General features: G+C 43.0%; 1 protein-coding gene across 2 annotated transcripts in view; it reads right to left on the bottom strand.

Annotated features, from left to right (window-relative positions):
- LOC128698484 (adenylate cyclase type 2) overlaps positions 1 to 12,500 on the bottom strand; it is a 346,235-nt gene that overhangs the window by 77,371 nt on the left and 256,364 nt on the right. For both annotated transcript variants that reach the window (XM_070103973.1, XM_070103974.1), the window contains 2 exons: positions 6,445 to 6,556; positions 3,873 to 4,000 (listed from right to left, as the gene is read on the bottom strand). In XM_070103973.1, coding sequence (XP_069960074.1) covers positions 3,873 to 4,000; positions 6,445 to 6,556 — 240 coding nt within the window. The remainder of the gene's footprint in view (positions 1 to 3,872; positions 4,001 to 6,444; positions 6,557 to 12,500) is intronic.

The following is a 12,500-nucleotide window of genomic DNA, read 5'->3' as shown; positions in this document are numbered from 1 at the left end:
ACCTGACAGGTGAAGGTGGTGCTGACGATGCCCAGGGGCACTACCACCTGACAGGTGAAGGTGGTGCTGACGATGCCCAAGCGCACTACCACCTGACAGGTGAAGGTGGTGCTGACGATGCCCAAGGGCACTACCACCTGACAGGCGAAGGAGGTGCTGACGATGCCCAGGGGCACTACCACCTGACAGGTGAAGGTGGTGCTGACGATGCCCAGGGGCACTACCACCTGACAGGCGAAGGAGGTGCTGACGATGCCCAGGGGCACTACCACCTGACAGGTGAAGGTGGTGCTGACGATGCCCAGATGAACACCCTCGTTTCCTTCAGGGGAAATGCTAGGTGAACCCCCATTCGTAGAACCTCAAGTAAACCTAGGTGAACTCCTGATTAAATAAGTGTTACTTGGTGTTTCATTCTCTCTCTCTCTCTCTCAACCTGTCATTTCTGGCGTGGTACACAGTAATTTAGATTTAGGATGATTGGTGTGTCGCTGTGAAGGCTCGATACTCCGGGATCTAAAGTACTACCGTAATAGTTGTTGATATATGCAACTTTGTTGAGAAAATTGAGAAAGCAGAGTCGTCATTTCTCTCTCTCTCTCTCTCTCTCTCTCTCTCTCTCTCTCTCTCTCTCTCTCTACGACAAATATCATCGTTATTATCGTAATAATCACAACTGTGTCCATTTTTTTTATGCTTCTTATCAATGAAAAGCGAATCTAACTTTCAGCCAATCAGGACTTGAGTTTCCAAGGCTTGTAAACAAACTTTTTTTTTTGACCAATCGGAGGCATCTGACGGGAGTCGATCCCGACACGCGACACGTGATTGGCTGTCACTCGACCTCCTTATCAAACCCTACACGTGATTGGTCGTCTCACAAAATTAACAAATATTGTATTTTAGATGGAAAACGGAATAATAATAATAATTAACAGGAAAAATATCCTAGGAGGATATATATATATAATCATTGAGTACACATTATTGAGTACAACTCAAACATTCAGATTTCACTCCTATTTTTCATTTTCTGGCTCACTAAGTCACAAAACTGGCTCGCTAACTCACCATAAAAGAGTTTGTATTTACCTTGGGTGTTGAAGCCATGGCCGATCCTGTGGTGTCAAAGGTATTTGATGACGGATTTGGCGAGGTGAGTAACTAACGATTGTTTGCCACGCAGTGAGAGTGATCTATCAGGCTGTTGGTGGTGGTGGTAGCTGCACTCGGTATTTCACTGGCACTGCGACCAGTTTGGTTAGAAACTGTTGGGAAGGATATACCATGGTCCTTGAAGACTTATTTATGGAGAGTGATGCGAACTCCTGGTTCATTTATACTTGTTGAAGAGTCTTGGACCCATTATGCTTATTGTCATCTCTTACATATGAAGGGTGTTGAAGACTCTTGGATTTCAGTCTGCAGTGCCACCCGGTCTTGCAAATAGTTGTTTCAGCGTGCAAGTTTGAAGCCTATCGCTCCAGTAGTTGACAACTGTGAACTACGATGACAGATATCTTTATTGTGGAGAAACGTTTCCATAAAGTTACTCAAGTGTTACGTATGTCTCGGTTATGTACTTCTCTCTGTACTAAATGATTTGTGTTGCTCACTTGTGTTCTTGGTAGTACTCTTGGTGCAGTTTTAAGTGTTGACAAAAATATTAGAAGGTTAAGGTCATGCAAATTTCTCTATACAAAGTTTCTTGTACAAAGTTCTCTATACAAAGTTACTTGTACAAAGTTCCTTGTACAAAGTTCTGTATACAAAGTTCCTTGTACAAAGTTCTCTATACAAAGTTCCTTGTACAAAGTTCTCTATACAAAGTTTATTGTACAAAGTTCTCTATACAAAGTTCCTTGTACAAAGTTCTCTATACAAAGTTCCTTGTACAAAGTTCCCTATACAAAGTTCCTTGTACAAAGTTCTCTATACAAAGTTCCTTGTACAAAGTTCTCTATACAAAGTTCCTTGTACAAAGTTCTCTATACAAAGTTCTCTATACAAAGTTCCTTGTACAAAGTTCTCTATACAAAGTTCCTTGTACAAAGTTCTCTATACAAAGTTCCTTGTACAAAGTTCTCTATACAAAGTTCCTTGTACAAAGTTCCTTGTGCAAAGTTCTCTATACAAAGTTCCTTGTACAAAGTTCTCTATACAAAGTTCCTTGTACAAAGTTCTCTATACAAAGTTCCTTGTACAAAGTTCCTTGTACAAAGTTCTCTATACAAAGTTCCTTGTACAAAGTTCTCTATACAAAGTTCCTTGTACAAAGTTCCTTGTACAAAGTTCTCTATACAAAGTTCCTTGTACAAAGTTCTCTATACAAAGTTCCTTGTACAAAGTTCTCTATACAAAGTTCCTTGTACAAAGTTCTCTATACAAAGTTCCTTGTACAAAGTTCTCTATACAAAGTTCCTTGTACAAAGTTCTCTATACAAAGTTCCTTGTACAAAGTTCTCTATACAAAGTTCCTTGTACAAAGTTCTCTATACAAAGTTCCTTGTACAAAGTTCCTTGTACAAAGTTCTCTATACAAAGTTCCTTGTACAAAGTTCTCTATACAAAGTTCCTTGTACAAAGTTCTCTATACAAAGTTCCTTGTACAAAGTTTTCTATACAAAGTTCCTTGTACAAAGTTCTCTATACAAAGTTCCTTGTACAAAGTTCTCTATACAAAGTTCCTTGTACAAAGTTCCTTGTACAAAGTTCTCTATACAAAGTTCCTTGTACAAAGTTCTCTATACAAAGTTCCTTGTACAAAGTTCTCTATACAAAGTTCCTTGTACAAAGTTCTCTATACAAAGTTCCTTGTACAAAGTTCTCTATACAAAGTTCCTTGTACAAAGTTCTCTATACAAAGTTCCTTGTACAAAGTTCTCTATACAAAGTTCCTTGTACAAAGTTCTCTATACAAAGTTCCTTGTACAAAGTTCCTTGTACAAAGTTCTCTATACAAAGTTCCTTGTACAAAGTTCTCTATACAAAGTTCCTTGTACAAAGTTCTCTATACAAAGTTCCTTGTACAAAGTTCTCTATACAAAGTTCCTTGTACAAAGTTCTCTACAAAGTTCTTTGTACAAAGTTCCTTGTACAAAGTTCTCTATACAAAGTTCCTTGTACAAAGTTCTCTATACAAAGTTCCTTGTACAAAGTTCTCTATACAAAGTTCCTTGTACAAAGTTCCTTGTACAAAGTTCTCTATACAAAGTTCCTTGTACAAAGTTCTCTATACAAAGTTCCTTGTACAAAGTTCTCTATACAAAGTTCCTTGTACAAAGTTCTCTATACAAAGTTCCTTGTACAAAGTTCTCTATACAAAGTTCCTTGTACAAAGTTCTCTACAAAGTTCCTTGTACAAAGTTCCTTGTACAAAGTTCTCTATACAAAGTTCCTTGTACAAAGTTCTCTATACAAAGTTCCTTGTACAAAGTTCTCTGTACAAAGTTCCTTGTACAAAGTTCTCTATACAAAGATCCTTGTACAAAGTTCTCTATACAAAGTTCCTTGTACAAAGTTCTCTATACAAAGTTCCTTGTACAAAGTTCTCTATCACTCACACTCACAACAACTCAAACTAGCAATAGGCCTATCCAAGAAAAGAACCTCACAGTCGCAATTTTAAGACTAGCCTACAATAGGCCTATCAGTAATAGAAATGACTCGGCAACTCACCCCTGAGCACCCAGCCACCCACTGGCACCCAGCCACCCACTGGCACCCAGCCACCCACTGGCACCCAGCAACCCACTGGCACCCAGCCATCCACTGGCACCCAGCAGCCCACTGGCACCCAGCCACCCACTGGCACCCAGCAACCCACTGACACCCAGCAACCCACTGGCACCCAGCAACCCACTGGCACTCACCTGATAGCGTGGATCATTCCTAGACCCATGTTGACGCAGTTAACAGCATGGTTGGGTCTGGAGACTGGGAGACCAGACACACAGTAGTAGCAGTCTCCTAGGATCTTGATTCTCATACACTGGTTCTCCTGTTGGTGGTGTGGGAGAACATGTGTTAGCACGGGTAGTGGTGTGGGTGAACAGGTGTTAGCACGGGTAGTGGTGTGGGAGAACAGGTGTTAGCACGGGTAGTGGTGTGGGAAGACAGGTGTTAGTACTGGTAGTGGTATGGGAGGACAGGTGTTAGCACTGGTAGTGGTGTGGGAGGACAGGTTTTAGCACGGGTAGTGGTGTGGGAAGACAGGTGTTAGCACTGGTAGTGGCGTAGAACAGGTTTTAGCACGGGTAGTGGTGTGGGAAGACAGGTGGTAGCACTGGTAGTGGTGTGGGAGGACAGGTTTTAGCACGGGTAGTGGTGTGGGAAGAAAGGTGTTAGCACTGGTAGTGGCGTAGAACAGGTTTTAGCACGGGTAGTGGTGTGGGAAGACAGGAAGACAGGTTTTAGCACGGGTAGTGGTGTGGGAAGACAGGTGGTAGCACTGGTAGTGGTGTGGGAGGACAGGTTTTAGCACGGGTAGTGGTGTGGGAAGACAGGTGTTAGCACTGGTAATGGCGTAGAACAGGTTTTAGCACGGGTAGTGGTGTGGGAAGACAGGAAGACAGGTGTTAGCACTGGTAGTGGTGTGGGAAGACAGGAAGACAGGTGTTAGCACTGGTAGTGATGTGGGAAGACAGGAAGACAGGTGTTAGCACTGGTAGTGGTGTGGGAAGACAGGAAGACAGGTGTTAGCACTGGTAGTGGTGTAGGAAGACAGGTGTTAGCACTGGTAGTGGTGTAGGAAGACAGGTGTTAGAACTGGTAGTGGTGTGGGAAGACAGGAAGACAGGTGTTAGCACTGGTAGTGGTGTGGGAAGACAGGAAGACAGGTGTTAGCACTGGTAGTGGTGTGGGAAGACAGGTGTTAGCACTGGTAGTGGTGTGGGAAGACAGGTGTTAGCACTGGTAGTGGTGTGGGAAGACAGGAAGACAGGTGTTAGCACTGGTAGTGGTGTGAGAAGACAGGTGTTAGCACTGGTAGTGGTGTGAGAAGACAGGTGTTAGCACTGGTAGTGGTGTGGGAAGACAGGTATTAGCACTGGTAGTGGTGTGGGAAGACAGGAAGACAGGTGTTAGCACTGGTAGTGGTGTAGGAGGACAGGTGTTAGCACTGTAGTGGTGTGGGAAGACAGGAAGACAGGTGTTAGCACTGGTAGTGGTGTGGGAAGACAGGAAGACAGGTGTTAGCACTGGTAGTGATGTGGGAAGACAGGAAGACAGGTGTTAGCACTGGTAGTGGTGTGGGAAGACAGGAAGACAGGTGTTAGCACTGGTAGTGGTGTAGGAAGACAGGTGTTAGCACTGGTAGTGGTGTGGGAAGACAGGAAGACAGGTGTTAGCACTGGTAGTGGTGTGGGAAGACAGGTGTTAGCACTGGTAGTGGTGTGGGAAGACAGGTATTAGCACTGGTAGTGGTGTGGGAAGACAGGAAGACAGGTGTTAGCACTGGTAGTGGTGTAGGAGGACAGGTGTTAGCACTGTAGTGGTGTGGGAAGACAGGAAGACAGGTGTTAGCACTGGTAGTGGTGTGGGAAGACAGGAAGACAGGTGTTAGCACTGGTAGTGATGTGGGAAGACAGGAAGACAGGTGTTAGCACTGGTAGTGGTGTGGGAAGACAGGAAGACAGGTGTTAGCACTGGTAGTGGTGTAGGAAGACAGGTGTTAGCACTGGTAGTGGTGTGGGAAGACAGGAAGACAGGTGTTAGCACTGGTAGTGGTGTGGGAAGACAGGTGTTAGCACTGGTAGTGGTGTGGGAAGACAGGAAGACAGGTGTTAGCACTGGTAGTGGTGTGAGAAGACAGGTGTTAGCACTGGTAGTGGTGTGGGAAGACAGGAAGACAGGTGTTAGCACTGGTAGTAGTGTAGGAAGACAGGTGTTAGCACTGGTAGTGGTGTGGGAAGACAGAAAGACAGGTGTTAGCACTGGTAGTCGGGAATCATTATTTTTTATTATTGCTGTTATTATTAGTTATAAATATTACTGTCAAATTATATTATTACTACTTCTGATATTATTACTACTTCTGTTATTACTGTTATTATTATAATTCTTATTTGTGTTAAATAATCAGTTTGTGTTACAAAGTACGAGGTGGAGATAACAGAGTGCTTCACCAAGTTAGGGAAGACGGGCCACTTTAGACAGGACTCCAAGCTTAAGTGTTCCTTTCACGAGACGTGAGTATGATGTTAGTGAAAGGGATCTCGATTCAAGGAACTTGGGTCAAGATCCAAGGATCAGTCCTGATGGCCTCTCATTATCCAGGGGTAATCACCTCTCATTTTCCAGATATAATGATCCTCAGCTATATGGATCGAAGTAATCACCTTTATAAGCGATTTGTTACTGTAGGTAATTACGATCATCACATTACTGCTCTAACTACACAGTTGCTTACACCCAGGTAATTACACACATGAGTGACCTACTAACCTTGGCTATCTGGTCAAAGCGTCCGAAGAGGTCGTTGAGGGTCATAACCAGGTCACAGGCAGTCAACTGCTCTGAGAGTAGTGTAAAGTTGACGATATCTGCGTACAAGATGCTGTTAGAGAGAAAGAGAGACGTGAACTAGTATCTTATATATATATATATATATATATATATATATATATATATATATATATATATATATATATATATATATATATATAGGATGGGGTCCACCTCTGGTGTAAATTGTGGGACCCATAGCCTCGGAGAAGTGGATAAAAAGGCTTCAAGGAAGAATATTTGGATTTCTTCCTGAAGCCATTTGAATATTCCACTTCCCCTACCACCCCATCTTTTAAACTATTTTTTTTTTACCAATAGGAATATTTTATTACATAATATGGCACAGAAGATTTAAGAGATACATTGTTGATATAAAGGTGGCATATACGGTACATGTTGTTACGTGTGTATCACCGATTATAAGGCGAAAATCTCATCCAGCTCCTCAGAGCTGGGGCGCGTGCCCAAAATGCAGCATGCATTACCCCTTTGAACAGCCGCACTGAGCCGCTGGAACAGAAAACTAGCTGCCCTGGGATCCCTAGTTACCCTGATGAGTCTTTTTCCCAGCTCCTTAAGGAAATTAGATGCACTCTTTCCCCATGAGCCAAGGGTCTCTGAGCCTATGGGAACAAACATATAATGATGGGCAAGTTCTCCATATTTTCTAGACTTTTGGGACTCCCTAAAGCTGGCAGCTGCCCCTCCTTCCTCCCTGGTGTATTGGAGATAGGTATCAGCCAAGGTAGATGCACATGTATAGTCCCACACCACCTGCTTCCCATCTGTCCAGGCTTGAAGGGTGATACCATCTGGACGCTTCTGGCTGCCATCAGATCTGCATAGTTGGGGTGGCTCCCTTACTGCTGGGCATCCAGCTGTTGTGAGGCTCCTCTTGATAATGTTATTAACCTCCTCATGTCTTGCAATCTTTCCCTCGGATTTACGGCACACAAGACCATGGTACCCGAATCGGTCTGCTGCTTCACTGCCACAAATACACCTGTGTTCGGCGAGAATAGGGGCGGCAAGTCGAAGGGCAACACCGATGCGGATGGTCTGTGGGTCGAGGCGTGTGCCAAGGCTGGAGTTGGGAACAGCCAACAGAAAGTCCCCAGCATGAGGGGCTCTCACTGCCAGCAGGCGGGCTCTATCCTTCCCTGACACACTCTGAAGCATCGTTGAGGCTATATTTTCCACTATTGGACCATCCCAGTGCGATTGTTTGTAGTTGTTGGGGGGAGCAGGTCTGGTTTCTGAGCCCGTTAGATTATCCCAGATCATTGCTCCGTCAAGGAATTTTTGGTCCTGGGCTCCAATCTTGTCCCTAAGATGTTCAGGGAGAATCGCTGCTACAAGCTCTCTGGATGCAATACACGAGGACAGAAAAGCAGGTAACGCAATCTGTGATGACTTGCGGACACCAATGCCTCCTAGTCTGACTGGAAGTGTAGCTTGGTTCCACTGCCCGTCTTCTAGAGTAAGGTTAAGTACTTTCGTAAAAATCTGCCTCAGAATACTGTCATATTCGTGCAGTATAGGGTTATCATATGAAGGTGCACATCTTAGGAAATATGTCAACCTGGGCAGACTCAAGCACTTTGTGAGAAGGTACAAGGCATCGTGGGTGTCCAGATTGCCTATTCGTTGTTCCATTCTCCTTAACTCTTCCAATTTCTTCCTGAGAATTGTGTCAATGGCATTGCTTCCCAGAGGTGCTCCTAGCAAGACACTATTTGTGGGGGCAATGACTGCTGCTCCTGGTAGTTTTGATCTCACTGCATTTATCACTTGTTGACTGACTGAGATGATTTCACATTTGGATGGATTCAGGATGAGACCCATTTCCTGTCCCCGTGTCATTACCTGTGTAAGGTCATGTAGGAGGGACTCCTTTGTACCTGCTAGTGTGCCATCATCTAGGAACCAGATGTTTAGCTCGCTGGTCAGTCTGACTGTGATTTCCCTAACTGCAATACAGAAGAGAAATGGTGCAAGAGGATCTCCTTGTTGGACACCCTCCGATGATGTGATTTCATGCTCTCCAAAGAGAAGCATTGATTCCTTGCTATACCCAGCTGAAACAAAAGGGAAGAGACCAGGGAAATGTTCTTGTACTGCTGCTAATACCACGTCTCTTTTCAGGAGATTGAACGCATTCTTGAAATCTAATTTTACCACTGCATTGTCCTCAGGCAGGTTGTTGATATATGCCCTTGTTGCATGAACCGCTGCTTCACTTCCTTGAGAGACCCCAAAGCCAAGCTGGTTTGGTTGAAGCATCATGGCTGCCTGTGCACGAATACTTCGGACAGCAGCTTTGGATATATAATATATATAATATAATATATATATATAATATATATAATATAATATATATATATAATATATATATGTATGTATATAATGTGCCAAATAAATAAAATTTGCGATTTTAGCTTAAATAGCAACGCACCTATTGCCGAATAGGGTAAGCATGCGTGAGCGTATTTGATACGAGTGAATGGAGACAAATGGTTTTAGGACTTGACGTGCTGTTGGAGTGTGAGCAAGGTAAGATTTATGAAGGGATTCAGAGAAACAGGCAGGGTGGACTTGAGTCCTGGAGATGGGAAGTACAGTGTCGGCACTCTGAAGGAGGGGTGTTAATGTTGCAGTTTTATAACTGTAGTGTAAGTGCACCTCTGGCAAGACAGTGATGGAGTGAATGATGGTGAAAGTTTTTTTTATTCCTGCCACCCTGCCTTGGTGGGAGACAGCCAATATGTTAATAATATATATATATATATATATATATATATATATATATATATATATATATATATATATATATATATATAAACACTGATCTCTGGCTGAAGGAGACTCGAACCTACGAACCTTGGAACAAGGTACGCAGTGCTATACCATTCTCACCACACTGGACCAATACCTTGGAGTCCAGCTTGCGCTAGACGTTGATCCAAGGCAGCCAGCTTTCAGGGAGAAGGCTTACAGCTTTTCATCTCATCCCCTGCATGCATCAGCCTTACTAGAGATATTAACAATGCAAGGAATTCGCAAGAGCAGGCGAAATATACACAAACACTGTAACACAAAGCTGTAAGCCTTCTTCCTGAAAGCTGGCTGCCTTGGATCAACGTCTAGCGCAAGCTGGACGCCAAGGTATTGGTCCAGTGGTGAGTATGGTATAGCACTGCGTACCTTGTTCCAAGGTTCGTAGGTTCGAGTCTCCTTCAGCCAGAGATCAGTGTTTGTGTATATTTCGCCTGCTCTTGCGAATTCCTTGTATATATATATATATATATATATATATATATATATATATATATATATATATATATATATATTATATATATATATATATATATATATATATATATATATATATATATATATATATATTATTGTAACCACGAACGAGTGGTATTGATCAATAACAAACTTCCAAGCACTTGAATTCATCTAATTCGTTTGTACTATATACCAGAGATAACTTGTTACCATTACAGACCCCCAGTGGGTTGCCCAAAATGTCCCCAATCCCCTATCACCACACTGTCGAAGTCATCACCATCACCACCTATGAGGTATACCAGTATGACTTCAAAGGATGTTAATAGCTTGGTTTTACTATACATCTGGATAGCTAGCAACCAAAACAGCTGATAGTTTATTCTAATCTACCTGGAGTTAGTTCCGGGGGTCAACGCCCCCGCGGCCCGGTCTGTGACCAGGCCTCCTTAGGTCAGTGTCCCAGGATGCGACCCACACCAGTCGACTAACACCCAGGTACCCATTTTACTGATGGGGAACATAGACAACAGGTGGAAAGAAACACGTCCAATGTTTCTACTCTGGCTGGGAATCGAACCCAGGCCCTCACCGTGTGAAGCGAGAGCGTTAACCACCAGGCCACAACAACTTTTTTTTTAAATTGTTCAGAAATGGAGTACCATACCCCTACAAGTGTCATATATCCTTGGTATATGGCACTTGTTCAATATTGCACAGGTGTCTTATTCTTCAACTTTGCTGTTGTCAAAACTAGTTTCATCACCCCTGCTGTATATTTTATTAACACATCGGCCCTTTCCCACCAAGGCAAGGTGACCCAAAAAAAGAAGAAAAACTTTCATTGTCATTCACTCCATGGCCGTCTTGCCAGAGGAGCGCCTACACTTCAGTTAAAAAAAACTGCAATATACCTCCACCCCTCCTTCAGAGTGTCTTGGGGGTTCGTGAGGAGATATTGGAGTAAGAAATACACACGTTGGATGTCTGTAGGCGTATTATTGAGAGAGTTGAGAAGCCCAGGAGCTTTGTCATGCCTAGTCTTAGCTTTAGTGTTGAACTGAGATGGAGGCCTGTGGCTGACGGTACACATGAGTCTGACTCGTAACCTCACGCAAGGGAGCCTATCTGTAATGTAGCTGGGTTTATCTAAGTATACTACACAAATACACAGTAACACTATAAGGATTACAATGCGGGGTTTACAGATTTTGAATATTGTGTGGTTTACATGTTTTAAAATACTAATTACAGAGGGGGCCACTAGGACACCTAGCATGGCTAGGCATTTCGGGCAGACTTGGATTAATTCTAAACTTTAAATTATTACAGATTATGGTATTAAGGCTACGTGACTACATTATGGTTTGTAAATTTAGCAATGTGAATGCTTTTGTTTTGGCACAATACATAGTGTCTATTTTGGAGTATCATAGGCAAACTTATGACTAGTTAGGGTTCATTATTTTAAGATTAAGATTCGTATTTCTGTGTTTATAGTCGATGGGTGAGTGAGTGTAAGTGTGAACCACCAGGTGGTTTACATGTAGTTAGTTGACGGGGTGTATCAGGGAGATAAGATGTTTTCTAACTGTAGTTTTGAAAGTGATGAATGTGTTTTCAGGTAGGGTGTTCCAGATTTTAGGCCCTTTGACACACATTGAATTTATGTAAAGGTTTAGTCGGACACGGGGAATGTCATAGAGATGTTTGTGTCTGGTGTTATGCCTGTGGGTCCTGTCGCAACTATCAAGAAAGCATTTTAGGTCAAGGTTAATATTGGGATTTAAGGTCCTGTTGATGTAGATTGCGCAGTAGTAAGTGTGGATGTTCTGAACAAGGAGTAAGTTTAGATCTATGAAGAGTGGGGGGGGGGGTGTTGCCAGGGATGGGATTTAGTGATTATTCTTACTGCGGCTTTTTGTTGGGTTATTATTGGCTTTAGATGTGTTGCTGCAGTTGATCCCCAAGCACAAATATCATAGGTGAGATATGGATAAATAAGTGAATGATATAGTGTGAGAAGGGCAGTTTGCGGCACGTAATATCGTATCTTGGAGAGGATCCCCACCGTTTTGGATACTTTTTTTGTTATGTGTTGGATATGGGTGCTGAAATTCAGGTTGTTGTCGAGGTATAGACCTAGGAATTTGCCCTCATTGTGTCTGGCAATTAGAGTGTTGTCGATCTTAATGTTAAGTTGCGCAACACCTGCTCTGCTACCAAACATAATGTAGTAGGTTTTGTCAGTGTTAAGTGTAAGTTTATTGGCTGTCATCCAAGTCAAAATTTTGAGCAGCTCCTCGTTGACAATGGTGTTGAAGGTGGCAAGATTAGGGTGGGAGATGACGTAAGTCGTGTTGTCAGCAAAGAGAATGGGTTTCAGGTGTTGGGATACGTTTGGAAGATAATTGATGTAAATGAGGAAGAGCAGGGGACCAAGGACACTTCCCTGCGGCACTACTGACAAGCGTGAAGACACTGTACTTCCCACCTCTAGGACTAAAGTCCGGCTAACCGGTTTCCATGAATCTCTTCATAAATGTTACTTTGTTCACACTCCAACAGCACGTCGTCATAAAAAAACATTCGTCTCCACTTCCTCCTATCTAACAAGCTCACGCACGCTTGCTGGAAGTCCAAGCCCCTCGCACACAAAACCTCCTTTACCCCCTCCTTCCAACCTTTCCCAGGACGAC

Source organism: Cherax quadricarinatus, chromosome 88 (assembly GCF_038502225.1).
Source record: "Cherax quadricarinatus isolate ZL_2023a chromosome 88, ASM3850222v1, whole genome shotgun sequence".
Lineage (NCBI taxonomy): Eukaryota > Metazoa > Arthropoda > Malacostraca > Decapoda > Parastacidae > Cherax > Cherax quadricarinatus.
Note: the sequence above shows the minus strand (reverse complement) of the source record. Positions and strands in the feature narration are given on the sequence as shown.